Raw genomic sequence first — 27,753 nt, 5'->3', positions numbered from 1 at the left:
ATCACACACACACACACACACACACACACACACACACACACACCATCTCACACCCAGGCAACCCGCTCCCCCCATACGCACTGACACGTGCACACACACACCCGGTGCTGAACGAGAGCAGCCTGGGGTGGCACAGATGGCCAGGTGGCCACTGTGAGGAGGGCAGGCTCTCTGCGTCACTGCGGACCCCTGAGCTGTAACCTCAGCTCCTCAGCTGGCAGATGAAGGAAAACAGGACAAGGCCTGGGGTTTGTGGGCCTCTAAGTAGAACGTGTTTATCTGAGGTGGTGGTTGTTTGTGGCGTGTCTGTGTGCTGAGGGTGAATGGATCCAGGGCTGTGCGGGCACAGAGCCCGCTCCCCAATACCAGGAGCGAAGACGAGGCGGGAAGGGAGGAATTCTGAGCAGGGAAATGGATACGGCCACTTGGAGACAAGCCTGGCTCCCACGTAGCTGGCTCGCGGTCCTGGCCCTCGCGTCCCCAAATGGTCCCAGCCATGGTTAAGGCCGAGTAAACATCTGTGGTTCCCAGTGGCTCCGTCTACCTAGATGTAGCCGAGGTCAAGTCCACAGTCATGGCCTGGTGCCTCGTGGGTGCCAAGGCCCATTCTAGATGTGGGGACATAACAATGACTGACAGAGAGCCCTGTCCCCAGGACTCGCAGGCCCGCAGGAAGAGAGCCGTGACAAGAATACCATGTGGGGAGCGCCTCAGCTGAGACGAGCAGCCCCGAGCTCCCTGCGGAGGGCTTCGGGTGCCTTTCTGTGGGAGGCCCTGCCTCCGCGGGGTGCAGTGGGATGCACGGGGGCTGCCTGGGACAGGAAGGCAGGGAAGGGTGTTACGGCCCAAGGGAACAGCATAGGCAAAATAGCTGTTTGTTCTAGAGCGTAAAGCCTGAGATGGGGATGGGACGAAGAAATGAAACTGCATACCAAGAGCAAAGGAAAATAGAAGAAACTGATGCGGGCGCCTGTGTTCTGCACCCGAGTCTGTCTGGGATTGGCTCGTGGGACAGTAGGCGATCGGGGCTCCAGTCCCACGTGGCCTTTGGTGAACCTTTTCTTCCCTTGCAGACACTGTTTCCCCCCACCTTCCCCTCCCTCTCTTTAGAGCCAGTTAGGAGGGCCCAGGGCCCTCGTGGGCACAGACTTGTCATACAAATGGCTCAGTCCGGGGACCCTGGTTGACTTCTGGAAGGTTTCAAAGTCCCTTCGTGCTCTTCATCTCGTGTGTGCTCATGATGGCGTGCCCATTTCACAGAAGAGGAGCCTGAGGCCCGCAGAAGAATGATGTGCTCACGTTAAGCGGCCGAGCTGGAGTTTGCACCTGGGGCTCTGACGCCCCTCCTGGGCCCCTGGTCACTGGCCAGGCCGTTCCTAGGGACACTCTTGTGTTACTCTCATCCAGTCAGTTTCTCAAGCTGTCCCTAATTCCTGGCATTAAGAGGTTGGGGAAGTTACTCAGATGCCTCCTCCTTTTCTGGGGGTGGGAAGTGTGGCCTCATTTTGTAGTTGGCAGAGACAAAATGCGCTGCTTCCAGGGAATTGGGGCGCCGTGGGCTGTGGGCAGCCTGTGTTGGGGAGCCCTGATGCAGGAACTACACGATGTTTATCTCTGGTTTCAACCCCTCAGGGAGACATGGGAGCCGCTGGGCCCGTTGGAGCTCCTGGACCCAGGGGAGAGAAGGGCGACTCGGTGAGTGACTGGGGTGGGAGACGCAAGCATGGCACCGAGAGTACACTGGCCCCCTGGCGGGTGCCGGGCGCCGAGCCCCACACTGCCCTCGGAATGAAGTCTGGGCTTCTCTCAGTGGGCACAGGAGGCCCGTGGGCCTGGCCCCAGCCCTCACCACTTCCCCCACACCCCCGGAATTCGGTCCTCTCACACTGGCAGTGACCCACACCGAAGCTGGCCATTTCTCATGCTGGCCACTGCACGTGCTGTTTCCTCTCGCAGGAAAAAGCGTGTCCTCCATCCACCCCGATTTGCCCCTCCCCGCCCCTCCCCTGTCTGCCTGGCTCCCATGTTCTCATCATTCACCCTCAAGTGGGTGTGGTTCTCCAGGATACCTGCCCGGCCCCCAGGTCCAGGTCACCTACCACCACTGGGCTCCCACATGACTGGCACGTCCTCAGTCCCCACATCAGCGGTCCCCTGATGTCCTGGTCTGTGGTTTGTCACCATGGTGTCCCCAGTGCCTGGCCTAGCACAGATTGTGTGCACGAATCCTTCAGCTGATGGCTGAATGCAGTCGATGGTGCGTTAGACTCACAGAGATGAACGAGTCATGGTTCAGAGCAGGGTCTTAGGAGCCACATGTCTAGAAAACAAATCCTGACTCCACCCAAATCCTTAACCTTTCTGTCCTCGGTTTCCTCATCTGTAAAGTGCGGGTAATAAAATTAACTGTCCAGTAGCATGTTGAGGATTCAGTGAGTTCCTACGTGTAAATGGCTCAGAGCAGTGCAGGGAGCACAGCAAGTGCTGTTGTCGCTGCTTTCATGTCCTGGCCTGGATGGAGGAAGCACTGCCCCCACCCTCCCAACATGGCGTTGGCATCACGAGCACAAGTTTGGTGTGAGACGGGCCTCAGCAGTTACCCTTGGCTCCAGCCTTATGTGTTATGTGGTCGTGAACACGTCTCTCAACCCGTCTGAAAGCCCATTTACTCCCTCAGCAGCATGTGTGTTAAATGCCTGGCCCGTGGTAGATGGCCAGCGAACGACAGCTGTCTTTATTTGTGCTTATACTTAGTTCCTTCCAGGTCCTCGGTGCTGGGAAAACCCGAGGTGACAAGACAAAGCCTCACCCCTAGGAGAACCAGCAGCTTGCTGGGAGCCCCACTTTGTCCTCCCCGCAAAGCTCCATCCCACCGCTTGGAAGCACCACCTGCTGTGCTCCCGAGGGCTCCCTGTGGGTCCTCTCATTACTCCTTAGAACAGATTTCTAAACATAGTCTTGTCACTTCTCTACCGGGAGCGACCGACACAGAATGTTCAGCCTTGGACGCCTTGCCCCTGTCACGGAGCCTGGGTCTGGCAGAGGCCCACTTTGAGCCTGTACCTGTTTTACTCTGAGTCTCGCGCTCACCGGCTGTGCCATACCTTCCCTTATGCCTACATCTCTATCCTAAGCATAGGTGGGGAGCAGCTGCTCTGTGCACAATAAACAGGAAGAGCTGCTAACGTTGACCAGCCCTCGCCGCGTGCCTGGCGCCGTGCGACACGTCTCGCAGGCTTCATTTAAGGCTTTCATTACAGGCTCGTTTAAACCTCACGTCAGCTGGGTGGGGCGGGGTCTACGAAACGCCTGTCTTACGCCTACCCAGGGATAAAAAGCAGGCAACAGACGCTGTCCGTGAGAGGGCGCAGATGTCGGATTTAACAGACAAAGCCTTCCAAGTAGCCACCATGACTATAGTCACAGAACTCTAAACAGCTCCTAAAGAAGTCAAGGAAGGTATTGTGACAGTAACTCATCACATACAGAATATCAATAAAGAGACGGGAATTGTTAACAGGAACCAATTGGAAATTCTAGAGTTTAAAACTGTAACCGAAATGAAAGTCACTACAGAGGCTCAACAGTAGGTTTGACGCTGGCTGGAGTCAGCATTCTTGAAAACAGATCAATAGAGTTTATGTAAGCAGAAGTTCAGAGACAAAATAAGGAAGAAAAGTGAACAGAGGCTCAGAGCAGAGCGCGGGCCCAGGAAGTGGGCCAGTGGGAATCCCAGGAGAGGAGGGAGAAGACGTTTTCAGAGACATGTGGCTAAGGGCACCCCAAGTCTGATGAAAGGCAGCCATCTGCACATTCCAGAAGCACAGCGAACCCCAATTATGACGGCGCGTTAGTGGGTGTTTAACAACGAGGTGTAAAAATCATAGCACGAGAAAGGACGAGGGAGCAGAGCCGTGTAGGAGTATGTTTATAAATCTCACGGGAAGTAAGTTGTAAATCTGAAGTAGACCCTGATAAGGTAAGATGTAGATGGTAAACCCAAGAGCAACCTCAAAGAAAACAATCCAAAAATATATAGTGACAATAGTCTCAAAGAAATTAAAAGGTTGCACTAGAAAATACTCGATGCAAAACAAGTGAGTACCATACTGTTGAGTTGTTGGAAAATGTAAACGAGATGATACTCGCGAGAATCAATACTCGGTGAATAATAGTGCCCAGCTCTGAGAGGCTCCTGGGCAGAGCTGATGAGAAAGCATTGCCTTTCACACCCCGGGGGGCTGCTGCCACATCTGATGTCATGCCCGGGGGATGTCCCATTGTCACCCTTTGCCTTCTGCTTTTCTTCTCTAGGGCAGAGGACCTTTTGTCCATGGAGAAAAGGGTGAAAAGGTAAGCACCTCTCTTTTATCACGCTCCTCCAAGGGCCGTGGAGGAGGCTAGGGGACAGGAGGGGGACTTGGGTTTGGGACATGTGTGTGCTACCGTTGCCAGTAAGCACTTGAGTGGGAGAGGAGCTGTCCCCAGGGCAGGGTGCCAGCCTCAGCGTGCGTCCTCCCCTGGCTCCGACGGATGGAGCGGCATGGCGGTCAGAGCTTCCTAGGCAGAGGGAGGGGTGTGGGCACACCGCAGTGGGGAACTGGGGGGGGGTGCTTGTGCAGGCTGGCAGCGGTGGCTCACAGTCTCCCGAGCAGAGGTTCAGAATGGTGCCCCCAGGAGCGGGCACCGAGCTGCAGACGCGCTTAGAGGAGCAGCCTGCAGGGCACTCAGTATCCACACGTGCCAGGGCTCGTCTTCGGCGGGAGGAAGGCATCGCAGGGTCTGCGCTTGGTCAGACGTGCCAAGAATGTTGGAATGGCAGGTGCCACATAAATGTGAGGAGGGGTGGGGGAGACCAGAGGAATCGGGAGTAGAGATTGTCGCAGAAGTTTCCAGGGCAGATGACGAGCGACAGAGCCACCTGTGGCAGCAGGACGAGGCAGGCAGGGCAGTGGAGGCGAGGTGGAGGGAGGCCTGCGAACACTCTCCCCAGGTGTGCATGTTGCACCTTCTGTACCTCCACGGTGACGTGAGCGAGCCTGGGACACGGGGCTCCTTCTGAAGAGGAAAGCTTTCTAAAGGTGTTCACCCCTAAGGAGAAATAAAAAGCAGTCACTAAAAACGCCACGATGCACTCACACTGGCCATTAAAAATGCGTCTCCCACTTCCCAGCAGAGGCAGCCGTAATGCGCGGCTCTTGAAGACTCAGACCCCCGGGGCGGTGTCCTTACTCGGGGAGCTCATGCAGCCCCGGGCACAGGGCTGGTGGGATAACCCAGGTGCCACTCAGCTGAATTACTGTGGAGTCAGCTTCCACGTGGCCAGCCCGTTCTCTCCCTATAGGTGCTGTTTTGTTCAGTACTTTCATGTCTAGAGATTTATTCTAAGGACATAAATCAAGGATATGCACACGTACAGAACTTCATTCTCAGTAATTTACGAGCAAAACTGGAAACAGCCATGATGCTCTGTTAGCAGGCAAAGGGTAAAATAAGTTAGCGTACGGCTCAATAATGCATGGCGTTCGGGGTGCAAAATCCAAGGAATAATGAGTGACCTAGAAAACACACAGGGTGTGGGTGTGAGAGAGGGAGACTGAGAGGTGGATTGATTCTGGAGGCGAACCCCCGTTATAAACCACTGGTGGTTTGCAGATTGCAAAGTTGTGGAGTGTATTTATTTTCTCCCTTACATTCCTTCGTGTCTTCATGTATTCTGCAATAAACTTCTCTTTGTTTTACCCCTATCCATAGCTCATGTGCACACACATACACACACACACACACACACACACACACACACACACACACTCACACACACACGCGCGGGCATACACACACATGACTGCACGGTAATACAAAGCAGCTGAGAAGAGGGTGTGACTCATAGCGTGGCATGAGCTGTGACCTAGGCCGACAGTGTCACCTGCTTCGGTCACTTTGCAGGTCTGGGTGTCCTGATCCCTAAAATGAGGTAACGGCAGCCGCTTCCCATGGTTCCTGTGTGGGCACAGCCCCCAGAACCTCATGCTCAGATTCAGCAGCTGCTGTGATGGCTGCGAGCAGGCCGGTCCCTGTGGGCCCAGAACCAGAGCAGAGGCCTTGCCAGGACCCCTAGATGTCCCTGAGTGTCAGGAACGGGACTGCCGGAGCCCCGAGGTCGGGCACTCGGTCTGGGCAGTGCTTGTGGGCAATACCGGCCTGTTTCTGACGGACGACGTGCTGGTGTCGCCAGGCAGGAACTGACAGGCCTTTTTTCTCCCGGAGCAGTGGCACACGTCTGCCTCCCTCTGTTCTGGTCAAGCGCAGGCCAGGCAGCCTTAGTCCCCTGACTCCCAGAAGCACCTACCTCCCTGGTGCCCGGAGCTCCACCTGCAGCCACATTCAGGACCTGAAGCCACAGCTGCGGGATTTTCCCTCCACGTTCAGCGCTGGCGGGAGGGACAGGCCCGCTGAACAGACTGGCTCTGTCGGCTGTGTCCTCGGTTGACTTTCGCTGTAGTTGGGTGTTTTTTAGCAAAGTCTAGATTCTGCCACATACTAGCTGTGTGATTCGGGGTGAGTCACCCTCCTCTCTGAGCCTCTGCTTCCTCGTGTGTAAAAACGAGGGGGTGGGATGAGATGATGCATAAAGGCCCTCGCAGGCGCAGCTCGGAGAGTCGGTAAGGAGCCCACCCCCAGCCTGAGCCCATGGGGCTCTCGCCCCGAACGGGGTTCCTGCTGTCCTCCCGAGCATGAGACGGGGCCCGGTGGGTCAAGGGGACAGACAGAGTCCTAAGAGGAGAAGGCCACTGATGACTAAGACACATGCAGGGGCTTCACGGGTCGGCTTCTTTGCTAGAACTTTCTCTCCCAAGTAATTGCAGAGGGAAGGGGTGGACGGACTGGAGCCCTGTGGCCCCAGGCATCATATTACTCTGATTCTGGCTGGTTTTCTTGTTTTTTTTTCTTTTTTTGTCTTTTTGGGATTAACCACTATGATTATGTGCATCAGCCTCTGCGAAGACCAGAATTTGTGCAAGGCATGCTTTATGTCTCATCATTGAGACAACACTTCAGGGGAGGCACTGCTATGCCCACTTCACAGATGAGGAGAACATAGCTTAGAGGTCAAGTGACCTGCCCGAGGTCACACAGTTGGTAAGATGGCTAGGAAACACAATCGCTGGCTATTACTAAAATGAATGAAAGCTGGAGAGCTGATTGAATCACCTCTCCCCTGGCAGCTGAAGAAACTGGGGCTCAGAGAAGGTGAGTGAGTGGCCCAAGGTCACACAGCTAAAAATCTGCAGAACTTGGATTTCTGACTCTGCCAGACCCCGGCACTGCCTATCTGGGGGCAAGACCATTGCATGGTGCCACATTCCTGGGCTGCCCCTCATTTTGGAAGCTACCATCCTCTCTGGTGCCCCTCTCACCCCATATTCACCACGGGGTTTTGGGGGCAAATTTCCCTCGGTTTAATATATATGAAATCAGGTTAAGGTAGAGGGGGGAGACAGCCTTTTAGGGGATGCCCTAGAAGAGCTGCCCACAGCCTAGGTGCTGGGGGCATGGAAGGTGAGGAAGGGAGGGATGGGCCCTCCTAGGTGTCTGAGGGACACTGGCATCCAATACGATGGTTGCAGCCCTCCATCCTCCAGGACCGAGACCAGCTCCATCCGGTAGGGGGATCGCAGACGGAAGTCGAGCAGACCCAGCTTCCAGTGTGGCTCTGCCGCAGGCTAACCGTGTGTCCTTGGGCTGCTCTGAGCCTCAGTTTCCTTTTCCGTAAAAGGGGCAGGAGGCTGGGTAATAGCAATTCCTACCACATGAGGTTGCTGGGGGGGATTCAAGGAGAAAAGGTTTGACACGGCGCCTGGCACACAAGCCCTTGATCACTGGTGACACTGGCCTTGTTGCTCTGTCATAATTTTCTGCGCTGTCGGTGGTGGTGAGGGTGGTGGGGGCACATAGCCTCTGCTCTGGGCTGGTTTGGAGCATCTTGGGTGAAGTCAGGGAGAGCAGGGAGGGGGTGGTGACCGCGGTGCCCCTCCTGCCCCTGGCTCTTCCGTGATGAGAAAATGAACCACAGCGAGATGCGTGGGTGTAGGCTTCGTTGGGTGGGCACCGAGTTAGTGATATTCCACGGAAATGCGGTCTGCAGAATCTACTGGAGAGCCCCCCAAACAGAAATACAATTAGAAAGAACAAAAACGAGGCCGCAGTGTGCAGTGTCCAGTGAGCTTCCTTGCGCGTCTTGAGGGTCCTTCTGCCCCGGCGGAACCAGAGCCTTCCACGGAGGAACCTCGGCGGCGTCCCCCTTCCTGGACCCGCAGCGCCCTCTGGTGTCTGGAAGCCGGAGCGTCCGTTCCGGTTTTGCTCTGCAGGGCTCCTGCCCATGTGGGGTTGGGGAGATCTCTGCCTGCAGTCCTGGGGTTGGGCTCCTGTCGTGGTGTCTGGAAAAAAAGGAGGGTAAAGGGAGCCTTGGTTTTGCTCAAACGTGGGCTCAGGCGATGGAAGGAAAGCACGTTTTGGGGGAGTCGGTGGCTGTGGTTTGGATCCCAGGTCTGCGGTGGCTGCGTGATCTTTGCTTCGTGTCTCTCAGGGCCTCAGCTCTTCATCTGTAAAGTAGGGCCACTGATGCCCACCCCTGAGGACTATCGGGGGGTATCGGAGGTTGATCATGCCTGTGAAAGCACCTGGCTTAGTCCCTGGCACGTGGTAGGTGCACTAAAATCCTGTCCCTTGTTTTCATTCCTTTTCCTTTTATTGCTAGATGCTGTTGCTAGACTCCAGGAGCATGACACGTGATTCTTAGGTAGCATGTACAGACCTAGTATGTGGGAGCGTGCTGGGTTCGCAGAGCTGTAGAACCTGGGCTGGTCCCCCTCTAGGGAGCAGTTCACCCATTCAGTAGAGGAGACGTGCACACAAATTCTGGTCATGAGGTTGTCTTTTAAGAGTGTGATTCTACATACTGGTCCTTGAGGGAATCAGGTTGTGACACTTCTGTGTCCCCTATGCTGTTACACACGCAGAGGGTGACGACACTGACAGGAGACACTACCTAGGGCACGTGGTGTTGGGGGCGGAGGAGCAGACAGCAGTCACATCAGCAAAAGCACTTTGAGAGTTTCCTAGGATGCTTGGTGTTGTGCTGCTGGGGGCTGCTTAGACAGTGGAACCAAAGCATATCTGGGGAGCTACCATAAGCACAACTCATATGAAGGAAAAATGGAAACAAAATGACCGTAAGCTGACTGTTCCTTACCCGTACCCTTGACAAATACAACCACCACACAATGTGGGACCAGCCTGATGGGAAATTGCATTAAGCCAACCAGATGGATGCAGTGAACGTTACAGGGACCATATGCTGTGGAGATGTGCGTGCAGCACCGTACACATGGGACAGCAGACTAGGAGACCGCGTGCCCTCACACAAAAAGACACGCGTGTGCAGCAAACATGACCTACACACTGGGTAGTGGGATTTCGGGTGTCTTATGTCTTGTTAGTCACTCTGTGTGGTGCTACACCATGAGTGCATCTGTAAACATTTAAGCAAAGTCTGGATCTTACTATAAGGACAACCCTTTTAAATATAGTATTCTCACAATTGGGATGGGTGAGGTCCAAATGCAGTATGATTTAGGAGGGACGCGCCCTCTCTCTCGGCATGGGGGGGATTGCTCAGTGCTGGCTGGTGACAGCTGGGGGTCCAGATGACAGAACGTGGCAGTGGCTGAGGGCCAGGATTCGGGGAGCTGGCATTGCCTTTCCTGCCTCATAGCTTTGGAAAGGTCATTCCAATTCTTGGTGCCTCAGTTTCCTCTCCTGTACACTGAAGATAACAGAACCAACAAAACACTCTTGTAAGGCTGATGTAAGGGTTACATGAGTGTGTCCATGGATAGAACTTAGCAGGTCACCTGGTAAATGATGACCAGAGAAAACCCTAGCAGGAGTCAGGTCTCAGCCATCGGGCACTGGGCTCCCTGCGCGCAGGGATCAAGTCAGACTTGTACAGTTCAGACCACAGGCTCTCCGTGCTTTGGCTTAGAAACCAGCAGCCAGGTGCCCCTCCCCCTGGGCCTGAGGCTGGGAGGACGAGCACCTGGAAATCCTGCTATTTTGCTGCCATGAAATGTGCTGGCTCGAGTAGGGTGAAGGTGACACTCGGAAGTCAGCCCAAAATGGATCCTTGGGAGTGACATTGCCAGGCTGAGTCAAGGCCCCCCTAAGCCAGCATCTCCAGCGGCTCAGGTTCAGGAAGCAGTGTGCTTCCTGCTGGGGACTTTGTTTTCTTGAAGAATAGCAGCTCGTATTAACATTGCCATTGGAGTTGGTCGGGGTGTAGGAGGCCTTCAGGTGGGGACTGGCCTAGACCAGGGCACAGCGGTGGGACAGGGCAGCTTGCTCGAGTCCCTGGCGTGGAAAGTAACAGACAGAGTAGGGAGAGGGCTATACAGCCTGGATCACAGTGCATGGACAGTGAGGGCCCTAGAGACTCACAGGGGATGAAATTGGGGCAAAGTGTCCACAGAGCCATGCTTGGGTCAGCAACTCATTCCTCAGCATTTGCTAGAGGGGGGGGACCTCCAAACAACAACAGCCAAAAAATCCTTTCTTAAGCATTTTCACAGAAATCCATATGGCAATAAATAAAAGTTCTTATGGATTTTGTGCTCAGATTTCACAGCATGGTGCGCCAGAAAAAAATAGTGGGCAAATATAAGAAACTCAGCTGAATTTTACTGGGCTGGTCAGCTCAGTAGCAGACAGAATTTTAGGTCACGCAGACATCGGTGGCTTGTCGTTTATGGTTTTCTTCAGTTTTCACTGTGACCATGAATCGGACAAGACAGGCGTGTGAAAGAGGAATCTGAGCCAGACAAGTAGCCAAAGCTGTCCTGACTTCCCAGGATGCCGGCGTCTCGAAACTTCCACCGAATGCCTGAAGCAGCTGCCGGAGCCACGGCAGGCGGGTGGGCACCTGAGTATTCAGTCATCGTGACCTTCGCTTGAAGTTGTGAGATGAGAAGACCTCATGGCGCTAGAACTGGGCTGCAGAGGCGGGTGGGGAATAAAGAGAAGGCTGTGCCGCATGTGGGTGTTCTTCCTGCTGGCCCCTTTCAGAGCGGTGACCAGGAAGGTCCCTAGGAACCGTGAGATGCGCCTATGCACCAGGGGTCTCTGGTATAAGTGACATATGTGTCCTAGCAAAGCAGAGGGCACACCCTTTCATGTCACCAGCTCTTTCTGAAAGGATAGGATGGGCACATGAGCAACAGCAGCCATCGGCATTCCATGGCCAGCACTTGGTGATTTTATCTGGAAGGGTCCAGTGACTTTGTCTCAAAGAAGTTGCCATGCAGTGGAAAGAATTATAATGTCAGCCTGTTACCGACCTGTAGATATGTGCCAGGCTGCTCGGCTTATGAGTATCAGTCTCCTGCAGCCCCTTCAAGGAGTCTGGGGTCATGTCCAAGGTCACACAAGGTCACCGGTGGGGGAGTGGGGCAGAGGCTGTGTCTGTCAGTCTGACTGTAGGGCCCCGCTCTCAATCACTGCGCTGGCCAGTGCCAGCTTCCCGCCCTTCCCCGAGAGCAATGCTCATAGCTGGGAACCCTTGACCCTCAAAAACCACGCTCCTGGGGGAGCCATTTTATGTAAGCACTGCACAGTGGAGCATCTGAGTGATAAAGTACAAGTTATATGTGTGTGTGTCTGAATGTGTGAAACTTCTAAGATAAGTTTACGCCCTTTGCCTCTAGCTCTGGGTCCCTTTCTCTTTGCTCACGGCTGGCTTAATCAGTGCCCCCCCATGTCTCCCCCCAATCTCCTATTCTTAGCCTGTGCATTAATGTGAATTATTCATGGTTATCGAGTTGGATAGCCGTGGTTGAGTGCCTTCTATTTTTACAATAATTAAAGGGTATAGGGTAAAATAAGTTTAGCTTCTCTGCACCCTCAAATAGCCTTGTAGGTTGGGGACAAAATGCTGAGCGTTAGAATCAAGACGCCACAGACCCTGTCCGTGGTGCTGAAGGACACGCTGGGGGAAGTTTTGAGTCCACGGGATCTCACAACCCAGGCAGAGCTGGAAGAGGAAAGTCTGTACTCTTCCCCAGCTCCATCTGACACTCGGGCGCTTGCCAAGTCTAAGGGACCAGTCACAGGACCCAGGGCTGCATACTGGAGGGTGAGGGCATTTATGGGGAGGGCACACGGACTGCTGGACAGCTGGGCTAGGAAGAGGGGAGGCTAAGGGCGTGGACCCTGCCCAGACTGGCTGGGCCCAGCCTCTGCTTAGCCACTTTGCAGCTGTGTGACGCTTGGCAGTCACTCCACCCCTGTAACCCCTGCTTCCCTCGTCTATAAATTGGCGACTGTAATTGTAGTTGCCTCAGAGGGCTGCTGCACTGATGAAATGAGCTAATGAAGAGGAATGAGTTATATTTGTAAAAAGTGCTCGTAAATGTTAAGTGTAATTACCATTACACCAGCCTGGTGTTCCATTTTTGTACGCCAAATGACGTCTTCCGAGCCCTCGGCATCAGTGAGGTCCTATCCCCCGGGGCAGCCAGCAGCTGTGCGATGGCAGAGCGCGCTGTCCCTTGAGGAGGACGCCTGTAACCCCCAGAGCCTCGGGCAGCCTGGAGGGTGGTGTCAGGAGGCGCGTTCCAGGGGGGCTGACTTAGAGCTGGAGGGTGGCCTTTCCTTTCTTCATTGCATCCAAACGATTTGAAGAGCGTCTGAGAATAACGACGGTCCCCAGTGTTTGTAAATGCTGCTGTCAGCTGGGACTCATGCATACGCCCTCCCGTTCTCTTCCTCCCCCCACATTCTCCTCCCCTCCTTTCAATTCCTGCCTTTCTTGTCTTTCTGTGCTTTATGGTAGGTCCTTAGCTGCACATATTCCCTTTAAAAATCTCCCCGTTCTGACCTCACCCGGGCAGCCACCAGTCTTTTGTTGTCTTCAATGACGCACCCAACCGATGCGAGAAAGTGTTCTTCCTTCTCAATAGAATGCAAACAACTGGGACTTTGATACTATTTTATACTCTATAAATTGTGTCCACATTCATTTTCTCACCTCAAAGCTGCGTGAACCTCTCTACCTTACAAATGATGAAACTGAGGCTCGGCGAGTTGAGTGACTTTCCTGAAGGGACACGAGTGGGCTGCCTGGGGCTCTAACTTCCTTCCTGTTTCCAAAGCCACCATAGGCAGCCGATGGTTAGAACATCTGGAGGGTTGTGGAAGGTGTGTCACCGCAGCATGGTGGTGGTCTGTGACATGAAGATTAGGTGACACTAAAACATGAACTGTCTGGGTCAGGTTGACTTTTTGGGGTCACGGTTTTCATAAGTGCCTGTCTGATGAAATGCATGGATCTGATGGTGATTGAGTGTGGAAGTTTCTCAGAATGTTCTCCAGTTCTGGCTGGTTATCCTAACTATGTACTCGTGAAATCAGATTCACGGAGGTGTTACCCTCCCAGACAGAGAAAACATTCACCCCTCTGGAGGCCGCTAGTCAGTGTGCTAGATCACACAGCAAGTAGCCCACCCCCGTAGCCCAGGGGATGTGGCTGGTGCTGTGACCTCGGCCATCTGAAACCAGTTTGCCCAGCTGCCTGTGTCCTGGGAAGCACAGGTCCTGCAGCCAGGCTCACAGTCCCTGCGCGGAGTGACACTCAGCATGTCACTCACTTGGCCAAGGCCTGAGTCCTGAGCGATGGCGGCAGGATTGGAAGTTGCAGCCTGCTGGGTCTTCAGCCCACTGTGTTTTGTCAACACCCTGGCATTCCCTGTGTTCCTGGGTGTTTCATACCCCAAGGGCTAATTTTAAAGGGGGAGGGTCTCCCCGCTGTCTCTTCCGTAAGCCCACAGGGCTCAGGAAAGGACGGAAGGACAGAGCACTGGTGGGCCCTTTGCCCAGCGGGCAGTGCTAACATGGAGGGGATGAAGTCCTGACTTTTCACCTCACAGAGCAGAGTCTTGTGAAGGAGACAGATTCACAGGGACTTGTTGGGCTTCTACTAGAAAGGGCCAGCAAGGCTGGACATGTGACAACTGTGGGCAGAGCGAAGGTTCTGGAACTCTCTGGGGTTCCTCTGGCTGCCTGTATCAGGTCCTGGGAATTCCAATGCCCTGATCCCAGCTCCGTTTATTCCTGAGGAGGGAGCCCAGTGAGGCCCCCGCCCCTCCTTCAGCTATAGGACGTCCCCACCGGCAGCAGCAGCCAGAGGACAGACTGGCCTTTCAAGGACCCGCCATCTTTCCTGGGTAATCGACCCCTGGGGTGAACTCGGCATCCAGTCACCCTAACAGGGTCGATTCTGGAGGGAAGTACCACCGAGGGCATTTCCAGGGAAAGTCCTTATTCTGTGATAGTCCCCCTTTGGGGCAACCTTGAACTCAGCTCTAGAATTGTAGAGAAGCAGAGTTCAGCGGGCTGGTGTCCCTGCCTTGCCGTTTGCTCAGATTGGCACAGTATGGGGCAGGGGCTAAAACCTGGGCCTTGGAGACAGGTGGGCCCCCGGGAGCTGAGCCAGCCCAGTGCTGACCCCCGCATCCTGGCTTGGTGCACAGCTCCTATTCCTGAGAGGCAGATGGAGGAGCTGCAGTACTTCCCCATGGAGGGAAGGCAGCCTTGGGCTGCAGGGCGAGACCCCAGGGGAGGGGAGAGCCAGGCTGGGCACTCAGGCATCAGCTGCCACCCCCACCCTCACCTCACCCCGCCATGTAAACCACTGGTGACCATGAGAGAGGCACAGACCCTCTGTGCCCGTGTGCCCCTGTGAAGTGAGGATAAACACCCTTAGCTGCAGGACTGCTGAGCGCCCTGCGACTGCTGTGCGTACAGATGCTGCTGAGTGCGGTGAGGACACGAAGAGCCAGACTCTGACCCCCAAGTGCGCTCTTCACGTGCAAATGCTGTACCTTTGGGGAAATGATGGACGGTGCTTCCACTTCATAAGGTGCCGAATGCAGATGATAGTTGCATCTGCTGCACAGCTGTTGTGGGGCTGAGCTACACGCACTGACTTCCGGGCAGCACTCAGCCTGGCACGTGGTAGATGTGCGGTGAGCATGGGCAGCCGGCAGCAGCAGCTTTGGCACCACTGCAGTGTCACTGTTGGCGCTGCCGTTAGTGCTGACGAAAACGATGCTAATTGATGTCTAGCCGGCGCATGCGCGGTACCTCAGAGATCCCTTCCTTCTGCACTGGTCCCCTCTTTCAGTGCCTGGATGGTTGAGTTTTGAAATAGCCAAAGGGGGGGGGCTGGGGGACTACTTACACAAATTCTGCTGTGCACCAGCTGCCCGCCGTCACAAGGATGGCGATGGCAGTGTGACCCCAGAAAGCACCCTGTGGACTCCCACTTGTCCCAAGTAAACAGGCCCTAACACGGAACAACCCTCCCCCTTGTGAAACGCCCCCAATGGCTCACTTGCCCCCTGTAGCCCACCAGGGACAGCCAGCTGTCTCTGAACACCGCCCCCTGCAGATGGCCCCGCCGAGCACAACGCCTGCCAGTCAGAGGCTGTCGCCGTCTTTCCTCTGACGCTGTAAGTAAGGCTGACTCCTTCCTCGCACTTGGGAACCTCTGCAGATGGCAGCCTGGTCCTCTTGACATGAGTTGTAAAGGACCAGTTTTGCCCCTGACGAGGCGCAGAGAAGCAGAACCCCCTACCCTCCCATACACACATGTGCGTGGAGCCACTGCAGTCCTCTCTCGTGCCCATGGGAAGGTCGGGGGACAAGGTCGCTGTGGAGAAGCATCACCAACAAGAGCATAGGTAAGGCTTCAGGAAAGCCAGCTATAAAGTTGCCTGGTTAACGCAGGGTAACTGCGTTTCACAAGCCCACTTGACTAAAGACCCCAACCCTCCCCAGCGCCTCCCACATTAGTTACAGACCACACTGTACCATCCAGAGCCGCTTTGGAAACGTTACATGAAGCACCGTGGAGGTGACTAGTACTTACGAAACTGCACAGTGGCTGTGATTGTTCCCTTTTTCAGAGAGGGAACCTGAGACTCAGACATGAAGTTGCCCGAGGTGGCCCACGCGCCCCTAAGTGAGGGTGGCGGGAGCTGCCACTCAGCCCGCCAAGTCCATGGTGCCTGCCCACGAAGCTGCCTTGCCTGGAGTCACCTGCTCTGGAAGTTTCTGCCCACCATCACTCATCCCTCCGGGGTCCAGGACTGGAGCTGACTGGGCCTGCTGGCTCCAAACCTGAGAACCAAATACTGCTTTCTGGCAAATGAGTGTTTTGTGTGAGGGCAAGTGCCCTTCTCTCCGCTGTTAAATCCCTCAGAGACAGCGAGATTGTGCGTCTGCTGTGACCGTCCCAGGCAGCGTGTCACTCACAGCATGCTGTTTGGAAGGTGGTATTTCCCTGGTCACGGTGTGTGTCCACCCGGTCCCACTGTCACTGTGGGCCGGGCAGCTGTGACCTGTGGGCCGGAGGATGGACTGCACCAGGAGTCCCGTCCTGTCCCCACAGCAGGACATGTGCTGCGTTCCCCAGACCTCCCCGCATCCTGCCGCTGGCACTGTCCACACTCAGCCAAGAAGCGAGTGACACACGGAGCCTACAGGCGTGGCACAGGGTGCAGAGCTGGAGCACAGACTCAACGTCTGTGTGATGCCAGGGTCGACATGTCTGTCTGTCTGTCTTTTTCTATAATAGCACGCTGACTTATATTAGAATATTGAGGTCGTAGATGACACTTCATAGAAATTTTAAAAGGAAATGTGTGTGTGTGTATCTGTATATACACATACATGCACATGTCTGAATCTGTAGATAAACACTAGAAATAGGTAATGTCTGACGTGCCTTTGAGAAAATAAGAGACATCTGGCGGGGTTGTTATGAGGACTAAATGAGATGAAATATGAAATACCACTGGTTCAGCACATAGTGGTTTCTGAATATTACCTATAGATGCATCAGCTCACTCCACGGAATGGCCACACCCTCATTTCTCAGATGGAAAAGTCCAGAAGGAGGCATTGACTTGGTCAGTGTCACACGGAAGTGACAGAGAAGGGGGGAGCTGAGCTGGCAGGCTCAGTGGAATCCGTGATTTGAATCAGGTGGTGTGGGAGCTGCACGGGGGCTTCGGGGTCCTGGGGTCCCCTGTTTTTCAGTTGCCTCCAGCCCCTCTCCAGGAGGTGTATGTGGGGGGATATGAGCAGCCTGGCCCAGGTCCCCTCTCCACCCACAGCTGCTCCAGGAGTGTGTTTGTCACCAGCTTCTGCATGTGATTCATTCAAATGGAGTTTGCTCCAGGTTTTTAAAAAGATTACCTGCTTGAGCCCACTGCTTCTCATGTGGCACGTGGTTTTGCTTCCCAGGGTATATTTGGCAGTAACTGAAGACATTTTTGGTTGTTACAGCTGGGGAATGCCACAGGCATCTAGGGTTACTGGTGGACACCCTGCAATGCCCGGGCAGCCCCCCAACAAAAAGTCGTGCAGTCCTGCCCGGTGTGGACAGGGCCCAGGGGCAGGACCTGCTCCAGCCCAGTGCCTTGCTTCACACGTGTGGCTCTGAGCCTGGAGCGAGGTGGCCACACTGCGTGTCAGGGCAGGGGCGTGGGCCTGGGGTCCCACTGCTGCCAGGTGCATATGGACCACCTGGGGGTCTTGTTAACAGGTAGTGGGTCTACCAGTGCAGTGGGTCTCCATTGGGGCCTGAGAACCTGCATTTCTTACACTCTGTCATGTGTCCCCCAGGCTACAGGTTGGGGGACCACCCGCTGACTGACTGGCATAGTCTCGGCCACACCCCTGGCTGGCACTGTGTCCACTACCCAGCATTCCAGGACACTGTCTCCAGTGTTGTCCACATCCTGTCCTAACCACTGCTCTCCTTCTGTCATCCTAGGGTTCCCTAGGCCCGCCCGGTCCCCCTGGGAGAGACGGCAGCAAAGGAGTCCGGGTACGTCTGTTCCTCCCACCCTCCCGCATCTCAGCTCTGGGCCTGAGACCCACCATTCAGAGCCCCGTGTCCTCCGGAGGGGTGGTGTTTGCCAGGCCCAGGCCGGAGCTGGGGCTCATTAGTACCAGCATCTCCCCAGATCCCTGGAGGGCAGCCCAATGGGTATAACAACACCAGCAGCCTCTATTGCTACTGGGCATCGCCTGTGTGTCCTCGGAAGCTATTTTCTCAGTGGACAAGCTGCTCTACATGGGAGGTCTTGTTGTCCCCAATGCCCAGACTTGGAACCATGTCCTGGTCCAAGGTTCATAGCTAGAGAAGCTGGGGTGGGGCCCGAGCAGTGCCCCAGACCCTGGGTGGCCTGCCAGCCCCCCTCTTATCGGCACCCCTACTCTATCTCTGCATTGAAACACGCTCCAGAGACTCAGGCAAAAGCGATCTCTACTCTGGGAGGTCAGCCTGCTCCGCAGGAAGAGGGGTACCCTTCTCCACCAGGAACCCCCATGGAAATCCGTTCTGGGTGTCCCCCTTCTCTGCTCCCTTTGAGGTCCCCAGCCATGTATGAGCAGGTCTCGGAGTGGGAGCCCTGACTATGGGAGCCTCCTAAGCCCACAGCCTTTAGCACTTCAGGACAGGAGGTCTGCGGTGGAGACTAGGAGAAAAAGGGGAGTTCCATGAAGCTGCAGACCCCTCGAACTCCCCTCCTCCATGAAGAAGGCCTTCAGTGCCACGCCAGCCACTGGGCACTGTTCTGTCCGAATGTAGTTCTTTGACCTCCAGCGCGGGAGCGAGTGGGGCTTGAGATGACAGCACCCGCGGGGAAGATCAGCTCCTTTGCTGATAGAAGGAGGTTCTGTGGGAGCCGGGGCCTCTGACCATTGGGCGTTACACTGCATCTGTGACGAGTTCTGAGGTCCAGGAATGGATGTCCCCAGAGGCTTTGGGGGGCCCGGCGTGGCTGGGCCTGTGTCCGGCTGGGTTGTGACGGTGCGCTGTTTCGTATGTGCAGGGGGAACCTGGAGAGCCGGGGCTGCCGGGCGAGGTGGGCATGCGGGTAAGTGTCCCTTGAGCCGTGTTCGCCGCATGTGCCTAATGCACAAGCCTTGATGCAAAACCCATTGCTTTAGGTGTAGGGAGATGCCCCGCCGCACCCCTGCCGACCCTGCTCATGTAACTGCATGCATGCATGGGTGTGTGTGTCCACGCGTGTACTATGTTTCCTAAATTCTTAGAAAAAGTGAACCATACTGTATTCTTCCATTTTCTTCTTCATTTAACAAGAGATCAGAGACATCTTTCCATACCAGTAGGCAGATACCGGCCATTCTCTTAATCTGTGCATATTATTATTCTATGATGTGGATGCATCATAATTTACATAACCTTTCCCCATTTATGGACCCTGAAGGCTGTTTCTTATGTCATTTGTTTTTCACTAAAATCAGTGAAGTGGTAATTGCATGCACGTGTGCATGTGTGTGAGTGTATGTGTGTTTCTCCCTATGCTTTCATTTCAGTAGGACAGATTACAAACATTGGGGTCCCTTTGGCTGAGGAAATGCACATTTTGATTTTAATGGCTTTTAACAGATATTGCCAAATTAGTCGCTTAAAAGCTGTGGCAATCCATGGTCCAGGCGGCAGAGTTGCCTGCGGGCACTGCAGACTCCTGTTGGGCTCTGTCAGGGCTTGTCCAGACCGTCCTGGCCCCCTGGCCAAGGGTGCCTGCTGAGCACAGGAACCAGTCGTGTTGATCAGATGCTGTGCACATATCCTGGCCAGATGATGGGGCAAGGGGCACAGGGTTGGGGAATTGCTGCACTGGCCTCATTAGAGCTCAGCCGGCACACTGCCAGCTCTTCCTGGAAGCTGAGCAGACGGGGTGTGAATCCTGGCTCCACCAGGCGGGCGATGGCGTAAGCTCTAAACAGAGGAGGAGCAGGAGGGTGCGGTTGCTTGGTGAGACCTGTGAGCAGCATGGCAGCACGTGGCGGGTGAGAAGCAGAGGGTCTTCTCCCCAAGCCTGGTGCTGACTGAGTGTTTCCTCTGCTTCTGCCTCTTCTTCCCATTCCCAAACCTTTCTGTGAATGCTGCAGGGACCCCAAGGACCCCCGGGACTCCCCGGACCTCCTGGACACGTTGGCGCTCCTGTAAGTAAAGGCGCTTGCCTGCAAAGGGCTCTCTTCTCTTCTCCAGAGATGGGGGCCCAAGCTCCCTGACAAGTCCCCCACCTGCCTCTGTGCACGGAGGACCCACTGTCATGGACACGTCAATGGCAGTGAAGTGTTGGTCTCGTCTTAGGCCAGAAATGCGTCGACATTTGGAACTTCAGAATCTCCTGGAGAATAAATTTCAATGCCCGTTCCCAGGACCCACTGCAGTGAAGCAGTGGGTTTCGGTGGGGCCTGAGGATATGCCTTTTTACCAGAAGCCACAGCGTTGCTGGCACTTGACCTAGAGAAGCCATTGTCACCCACCTGTCTAGCCCACCACTCTGGAAGGGAGCGGTGTCCTTGTTAATTCCCAGCCTGTAGAAAGTTCCAGGAAGGTGACGGGTGTTTAATGACCATGTACCCACTGAAGGCAGTGATGAACAAACAGGTGTGGTAGTCAGGAGCCAAGTGGTGTCAAAGCCTGTTCTTGGTTCTAGTTAAGAAAGATCTGAGACTATCTCCAAGTGAAAGGGCCATGTAATGGGTCATTTGCAAACAAGGCAGCGGGCGTTGCCTGAGAGGCATCACGCCCTCTGATCTCCGTGTGGATGGAGGTAAAGTGGCATGGAGGCCAGCTGATCCACCGGCCCGAGTGGTCAGCACACCCTCTGCCCTCGGGGACAGCGTCCTATGGCTGTGGCCCTGGACCTCCCCTCCAGGCACCGAAGGTGGGTGTGTGATTCCCAGAATCCACAAGTGGGCCTGGCCGTCTCTGCTTCCCTTAACATCCTCTCCAGAGAATGTCCAAGGTCCTTTCTCTGGGAAAGAAGAGGACAGAGAGGGGCCACACGGGGGTTCCCGTAGTAACACGGGGCCCAGCCAGCGTCTGCAGCGGGGCCGTGCACCCTGACCCGGGGGAGGTTGTGGTTCTATCGGCGGGTGCTGGTGGCCCCCATCTCACTGTGTCCCCTGCACATCTGGGTGGGGCCCTGACTTAGAAGATGCCGCACTGAGCAGTGATTGATCCAGTCATTCACTGAGTCGTTTATTCACTCAGCAAGCGTTTATGAGCAGCATCACGTGTCAGGCACTGTTCCAGACTCAGGGTTATGACCTTGAAGGACTGGAGGCGCTGCCCTTGGGGGCGGCAGGTGTGTCACGGGGCTGAGTGCTGTGGGGAAGGACCGTGTGGTAGGGAGGACGGACAGCGGCTGTGTGTGGGGGAGGGGCGTGGGGCAGGCACGCTGCTGTGGAGCCTGTGGTCAGAGAAGCCCACACGCAGCCTGTTCACAGAGGGGAGGGAATCCCCCCTGAGGAAGGCGGGGTGGATGCAGGACGGGCTGTGCCCCTGTCCCTGGGGCAGGTGGAGGAAGGTGGTGTGAAAGGGCCTCAGGTGTCAGATTCAGTGCTGGGGCCATTCCTGGATTCCACCATCCCGACAGGACTGCAGGCTCCGGGCGGCAGTGGGCACTGTCTCCACAGCTGCATCCTTGCCGCTGGCTGATGAGCTCAGGGACCGGGGTGTGTTCCAGTTGTGACCAGGAGGCCCTGGAAAGCCTGCGCCAGGGGCCAGCCCCTGGGGCTCACCTCTGACCCTGTCGGGGGCCTTGCGCGGCTGCCCAGGCCTGAGGGGACACAGCAGGCTGCTGCGCGGAGGGCGACTTCATCGGGGCGGGGGTGGCGGCAGGCACCTCACTCCCGGGCAGCCTGTCCCTGGGCCCTGACGCTTGAAGGACGGAGAAGCTGGCGATGCTGTGTTACTGATCTCCCGCTCTCCCGCAGGGTCTCCTAGGAGCCCGAGGGGAAAAGGTATTTAGTCACTAGCGCAGCTCTCCACAGCCAAGAGGAAGAGGGTGCCTGCGACCGTCCACGCTGCTTGCTCGTGGGCGCATGCGTGTGTGTGTGTGTCTGTGCGTGTGTACATGCGTGCACATGCATGATGTGTGCTGAGTGTGGGTGCTTGTCCAGGAGAGGATGTCCAGCCAGTGTCCCCATCGGCCTCCGTCCCCCCAGGCAGCACCCGGCAGCGGCACTGAGGCACAGAGGCAGCTTTTATGGCAACCCTGGAGTCAGCCTGCCTGTGTTCGAACCCCAGACCTGGGCTCTGCAAGCAGTGTGGCCTTTGGGGACTTATTTAACCTCTGAGTCCCAAATTTCCTCAATGCTGAGAATTGTACCTCTTACATAAGGCTACTGTGAGGATTGAGTGAGTTAATATTTATAAAATCCTTACAACAGAGCTGGGCAGCATGTGCCACATATACAGAGGGTAGAGAGAGAGAGAGAGAGAGAGAGAGAGAGGCAAGCACGAACCTGGGCTTTGCTAGCTCAGCGCTGGGTATGGTTTCTGACTGGCGCTCACTTCCTGGGTGACTCTGAGCACAGCTGGCCTCCCCTCTGCACCTCCATCGTCCCATCTGTCAAACAGGAAGGCCGGGTTGCAGGCGCCTTAGGCTCCTTTCCAGTTCTTGCATCTGATGGGCACTTAAACCAGCTAATTTTCTCTGATTTCTTACATCAGCAAGAAGGAAGTTTCCATCTCCTCATCAGACAGGCCTGTTTAGCATTGTTCTAGTATTTTCCACCTACGAGCTTACTTAAATCTCACAGCAGCCTTATAAGGGAAACGTCATCCCTGTTTGGATGGGAAACTGAGCCACAGAGATGCTAAGGTTTTGTCCAAGGCCACACAGCTGGAGAGGGCTAGAGCCAGGGTTGGCGTCCGTGTTGTGAGGCTGACCACCGAAACCTGCCCTTCCCCACCCCTGAGAGCCCTCAGTCTATGCCATAAACCAAGCTGGCACCAGCTGTCCAAACCCTGTCCCCTGTCATGCTTGTATGGTCAGTGCAGTGGCAGCAAAACCCAATAAAAACAAACAACAGAACAAAACTGCGGGTCAAGCCTTTAGGTGGGACTCCTCTGTCAGGTTTGACCTTTGACCCTGTTCTCCCCTATAGTTTGCACCCCACCTCTGGTCCCCCGGGGCCTCTGAAGGCGCTTCAGTTAGAGACCCTGCTGTGTAGGCCATCGCCTGGTGTGTCCTGTCGCTCCCTGTGTCCGTCTCCCTCTGTCTGTCCGCCTGTCTCTGCTCTCCCTCAGCCCCTCTTCCGTCGTCCACTCTCTCCTGCTCATTCGCTTTCTCGTGTCCCCCGCGAATGAGCACCCACGTCTGCCAGCACCCAGCTGTGTCTCTCCTGGCCCCCACTGTCTGTGTGCTGACCAGCGATGCAGATCGCTGACACCGTGTCCAGCCCAGCCCTCGACCTGCTCCCGCCGCGGGGCTGAGTCGCAGCTGGGAGAAATCTTGGCTCCAGGCTCCACTGATCTTGAAATGCAAGTGCAAGGAATTAGCGGCAGGGGCTTGGGCAACAGGCAGAGCCCTCCGCGTCCAGGTGAAACGTGTGAAATAACAAGCCGTGAACCTGGTCGGCACGTTTGCTTTGCTGAGCCCGTGGGACATGCCCCAGTAGGAGGCGGGGCCGCTACAAGGAGTAGAGGTCGGGACTGGAAGCCAGAGGTCCTGCCTATGGTCCTGGCTCCGTCACTCGGTTTCCATGTGGCCCTGGACAGGAGACACCCCCTCAGCTCGTCAGCTTCTTCACCTCCCTCACCTCCCAAATGAGGCAGTTCGGTTCTGTGGATTTGAAGACGTCGCCAGCTTGGCCACCCTGGGCGTCAGTGCACGAGACCAGCGTGCTGCTCCAGGAGCCCGTGAGGAGGTAGAAAGAGAGGACCGAGGGTCAGGAGAGCCAGGTTTTGGACCAGTGCAAGCACGCCTCACTGGTGAAGTGGCTTCACATCTGGGCCTCAGTTTCCTCGTCTGTCGTCGGCCCTTGAGCCTGTCAATGTCGGAGTGTTCGGAGGAAGAGAGGATGTGGTGACAGGCATGGAATCACCAGGCAGAGAGAGCAAATACAGACAGCTCTCCTCTTGTTCACCCCAAAACGCATGGAATGAAGACCTTTTCAAAAGCAGAATTGTACATAGTAGTGCTTGAAAATAGAAATGCGTACATCATCGTTCTAGGATTTTTAAATAATTTGTGAAGGATGGAATGTATATGATTACGTTTACCTAGATGCAAGATGGAGGGAAACTGCAAACCAAACTGCAGTCCTGGGAGAGGGTCAAGTTCAAGCCCATGGAGATGGGAGTGGGGGCATCCTGCCCAGTGGTCAGTGATTAATTGGGGCCGTGTACTGGGCTGAGCTGGGCCCCTCCTCTCCTGATCTCTGTGGAACTGGCCAGTGGGAGCATGAGTTTTTACCCCAGACTAAGACAGAGAACGACTCCCCAGGTAGCCAGCAACTCCCAGAAGGCGTGGGAGCGTGCACACCGAAAAGACCCACCGATGCCTCCCACCTGTCAGAAAGAGCCACCTTGGCCAGCAGCCACGAAAGGTGGGCTATTGTAAATAGAATCAATTATCCACAGGCAGGCCACCCAAGACTAGCACAGCAAAAATGAGCAGAAAACGAAGAATCCTCCACTATCTAAAGAAAAACAACATCCTGAGAGAGACACACCAACCTTAAAAAAAAAAAAGCACATAAGCAATAAAGTCATAGGGAAATAGAAGTAGAGTTCAAACTAGTTTTCATGGGCAGCCTTCTGGTCATTCGATCCCTGTCAGCTGGGGCCACACTATGTGTCTGGGCTGGGCCCTGGGGACACAGTAATAACAGAGTGAACGCCTCATGTCCTCATGTGAGAGAGAAGGATAGTAACATGGATGAGCAATTCAAATTAAGAGCTGGGGGGAGATAATTATGAGACCGTGGTGGAGAAGAATAGAGTTGATAATTTGGATTCAAAAGGCAAAGAGGTGACATTTAAGTGAGCCCTGAAGGGTATTGAGCCAGCAGAGGGGACAGCGAGAGCAGCATGTCGAAACAAGAAAGAATTGGCTCTATTTGAGGAACTCAAAGAGGGAAGCCACAGCTGCTGGAGTGCCACGGGGCACGCTGTTAACATGAGCCTGAACCCTCCTTCTGGAGTCCCCTTCTTCCACCGACAGCCCGAGGGCCCGCGGGGACAAGGACGCCAGCTGGGAACACTAGACATGAATGGCACACACCAGCGTCTCCAGGCTTTGGCTCAGCAAAGCCAGTGCTTGTCTGAGAGAAGAACGCTGGTGCCTGTTCATTTCCTACCTGTCAAAAGCAGGTGTTTTAGACACGTTATCTCATTCCTTAGACACGAGTATCTTTCAACGAAGGGAATATCATCATCCCATGAAACATGGTCAACAGAAACAGTCTCACAGAGGTGAAGTGACTCGCCCAAGGTTCCACAGCGAGGAAGAGATTCAGACCGGGCTCTGTCTGGACGTAAGCAGATGGGTGGACATTGGACGGCGTACTGTTGGCCGACAGCTCTCAGGCCTCCCGCAGGCACTGGGCACGCAGTGGGTGTGCACACACACTCACCGGGTGAATGAATGATGAATAAGATGTGCCCACACTTTACAAGCCCCACATACACGTTACTTTGACCCCCATGAGGACCCGTGAGATGAGGAGACTGTGGTTCAGAGAGGCTCGCTGGCCTTCCCTCTGTCACGGATTTGGGAAATACAAAGCAGAATCTGGTTTCTCTGACCTTTGACTGTGCTCGTTGACACCGAATACACTTAAACGCTCGGCTGGTGTTTGTGTGTGTGTGTGGTGTGTGTGTGTGTGTGTGTGTGTGTGTGTGTGTGTGTGTGTGTGTGTGTGTGTGTGTGTGTGTGTGTGTGTGTGTGTGTGTGTGTGTGTGTGTGTGTGTGTGTGTGTGTGTCTGTGTGTGTCTGGTCTGTATCCAGAGGTGCCTGGTGGAGAGTAGCGCTGAGCACCGTTGGACCCTGAGGGCCTTTGACTGCTTTTCCTTTTTATGACATCGACCTTGGGGATGCCCGTCTGTTCTTCATGTCTTCATTTTCCTTCTTTTGCCAGGGGGAGCGAGGCCTGGATGGATTCCCCGGGAAGCACGGGGAGACGGGAGAGCAGGTAGGTGGTAGGTGGCGTTGGCACCGCTGGGGTGAGTGATGTCAGAAGGCAGGGGTGACAGGCCTGGCACGTCACAGGCCTCGGCCTCATCCTGCTTGGCTGGGGGCTTCAGGAGACCCGGCGGCCAGCCCCGCTTATGGTCCTAAGAGTGGAGGGGCCCCAAGGGAACACACGTCCTTACATCCGCTCTAACCTCAGGGATGTGATGTGTGATCATGGAGGTGAGGGCCGTAGGCGACGTGTGCATGTCCCAAGTGATGTGTTCATCGCACCGTGTCCATCAGGTCAGGTTCCAGAATGAACCTTGCTGAATAAAGCAGGGTGTATAGATGCAGGGGATAATATGAAACCTTGGAAATGAACGAAACTCCTAACGATGAGCTGATACAGCTGTATTCTGTAAGACACATGGTTTGGAAAATAAAGGAAAGTGTAGAATGGAGTGGAAAAAAATGCAGCCATGATTTATATAGACAATGGACTATCTTTGGAAGGACAGATAATTTGCTTTCTTGGTTTCCCCAGGACGTGAACCTCTGTGGCTGGTGGATGGGAAGGGAAAGCAACTTTTATGCACTTAAATTTTGAACCATGTGAACGTATTATCCAAAAAGTAACTAAATTTAAATATTTAAATGGTTAATTGGTTGAAACTAAATAAAACCTAAACTCATATATCTACCTGAAAACAATTAGGGAAATGCTTATTTGTATAATACAATTTAACACATCAATGTATCAGTCAATTAATATGTTTTATTATTAGCTTAAAGATAAAATAATTAAATACATAAGTTAATTATATTTGATCTATAAATATATTTTAATATACTATATTAACATAAATTAAAATTACAGCTAGCCTCATTACCCTGAAATAATACCCTGATTTATATTTTTTGTTATCACACAAATTGGAATCATATCTCTTTATAGCTTGCCGCCTTTCCTTATCATTATGTCATAAACATGGAACCATTTTCTTAAATACTCACTGAGGGCCTGACTCAGATGACCACTGTAATCTAAGGTGTGAATGTGCCCTAACTGATTTGTTTTTATTGCTTAAAAATATTTATTGTGTGCCGCCTGTGTCCCTGGCCTGACTCTTATCACTGGAAATACCCACATGGCGATGCAAGAGAGAAAAGACCCCGTCTCACAGGAGGGTGGTGACAAAACAATAAACCAGCCAGCGGGTGAAATACGGCTGGTGGAAGGCCGCAGGGAGGGTGTGAAGAGTCAGGGGACAGGGAGCTTCCCAGAGGGTCTGCTCCTGTTATGGGACCTTTACGTCCTGTTCCGCCCTTTGCTCTTTATACTAAAAAGGAAGGGCAAGTGGCTGCCTACATATTGGTGAGGGTATCGCTGCTTATTCCTTTAGGACGAGTTCCGACAAAAATCTCTCATCAGGTCAGGGGATGAACACTGATTGTGTAACTAACTGCCTTCCAGAGGCTTCCTCATGGCTGAGTGTGGGGTGGCTCCTGGGTCCCTTTCACTTCCTGCTCTGCTGGGAGCGTCAGGTGCCCGGGCTTCCACTGGGCCCGTCCCAGAAGGCCTCCTGGTGGGAGCATCGAAGAAGCGAGGGCTGGTCCTCAGCACCTCCTACGCCAGCCCTTGGCTCTTGAGGCCTGGTCATCCCTGTCGCATCAGCTCGTCCTG

General features: G+C 54.5%; 1 protein-coding gene across 1 annotated transcript in view; it reads left to right on the top strand.

Annotated features, from left to right (window-relative positions):
• The window catches only part of COL22A1 (collagen type XXII alpha 1 chain), a 200,887-nt gene that overhangs the window by 44,679 nt on the left and 128,455 nt on the right, over nt 1-27,753 (top strand). The window contains exons 10-17 of the mRNA XM_019624053.1: nt 1,633-1,695; nt 4,315-4,353; nt 17,894-17,947; nt 18,957-19,001; nt 20,044-20,097; nt 21,883-21,909; nt 22,785-22,802; nt 26,035-26,088. Coding sequence (XP_019479598.1) covers nt 1,633-1,695; nt 4,315-4,353; nt 17,894-17,947; nt 18,957-19,001; nt 20,044-20,097; nt 21,883-21,909; nt 22,785-22,802; nt 26,035-26,088 — 354 coding nt within the window. The remainder of the gene's footprint in view (nt 1-1,632; nt 1,696-4,314; nt 4,354-17,893; nt 17,948-18,956; nt 19,002-20,043; nt 20,098-21,882; nt 21,910-22,784; nt 22,803-26,034; nt 26,089-27,753) is intronic.

This window comes from Hipposideros armiger, unplaced genomic scaffold (genome assembly GCF_001890085.2).
Source record: "Hipposideros armiger isolate ML-2016 unplaced genomic scaffold, ASM189008v1 scaffold_574, whole genome shotgun sequence".
Lineage (NCBI taxonomy): Eukaryota > Metazoa > Chordata > Mammalia > Chiroptera > Hipposideridae > Hipposideros > Hipposideros armiger.
The sequence above is the reverse complement of the archived record's forward strand: the minus strand, read 5'-3'. Positions and strand labels throughout refer to the sequence as shown.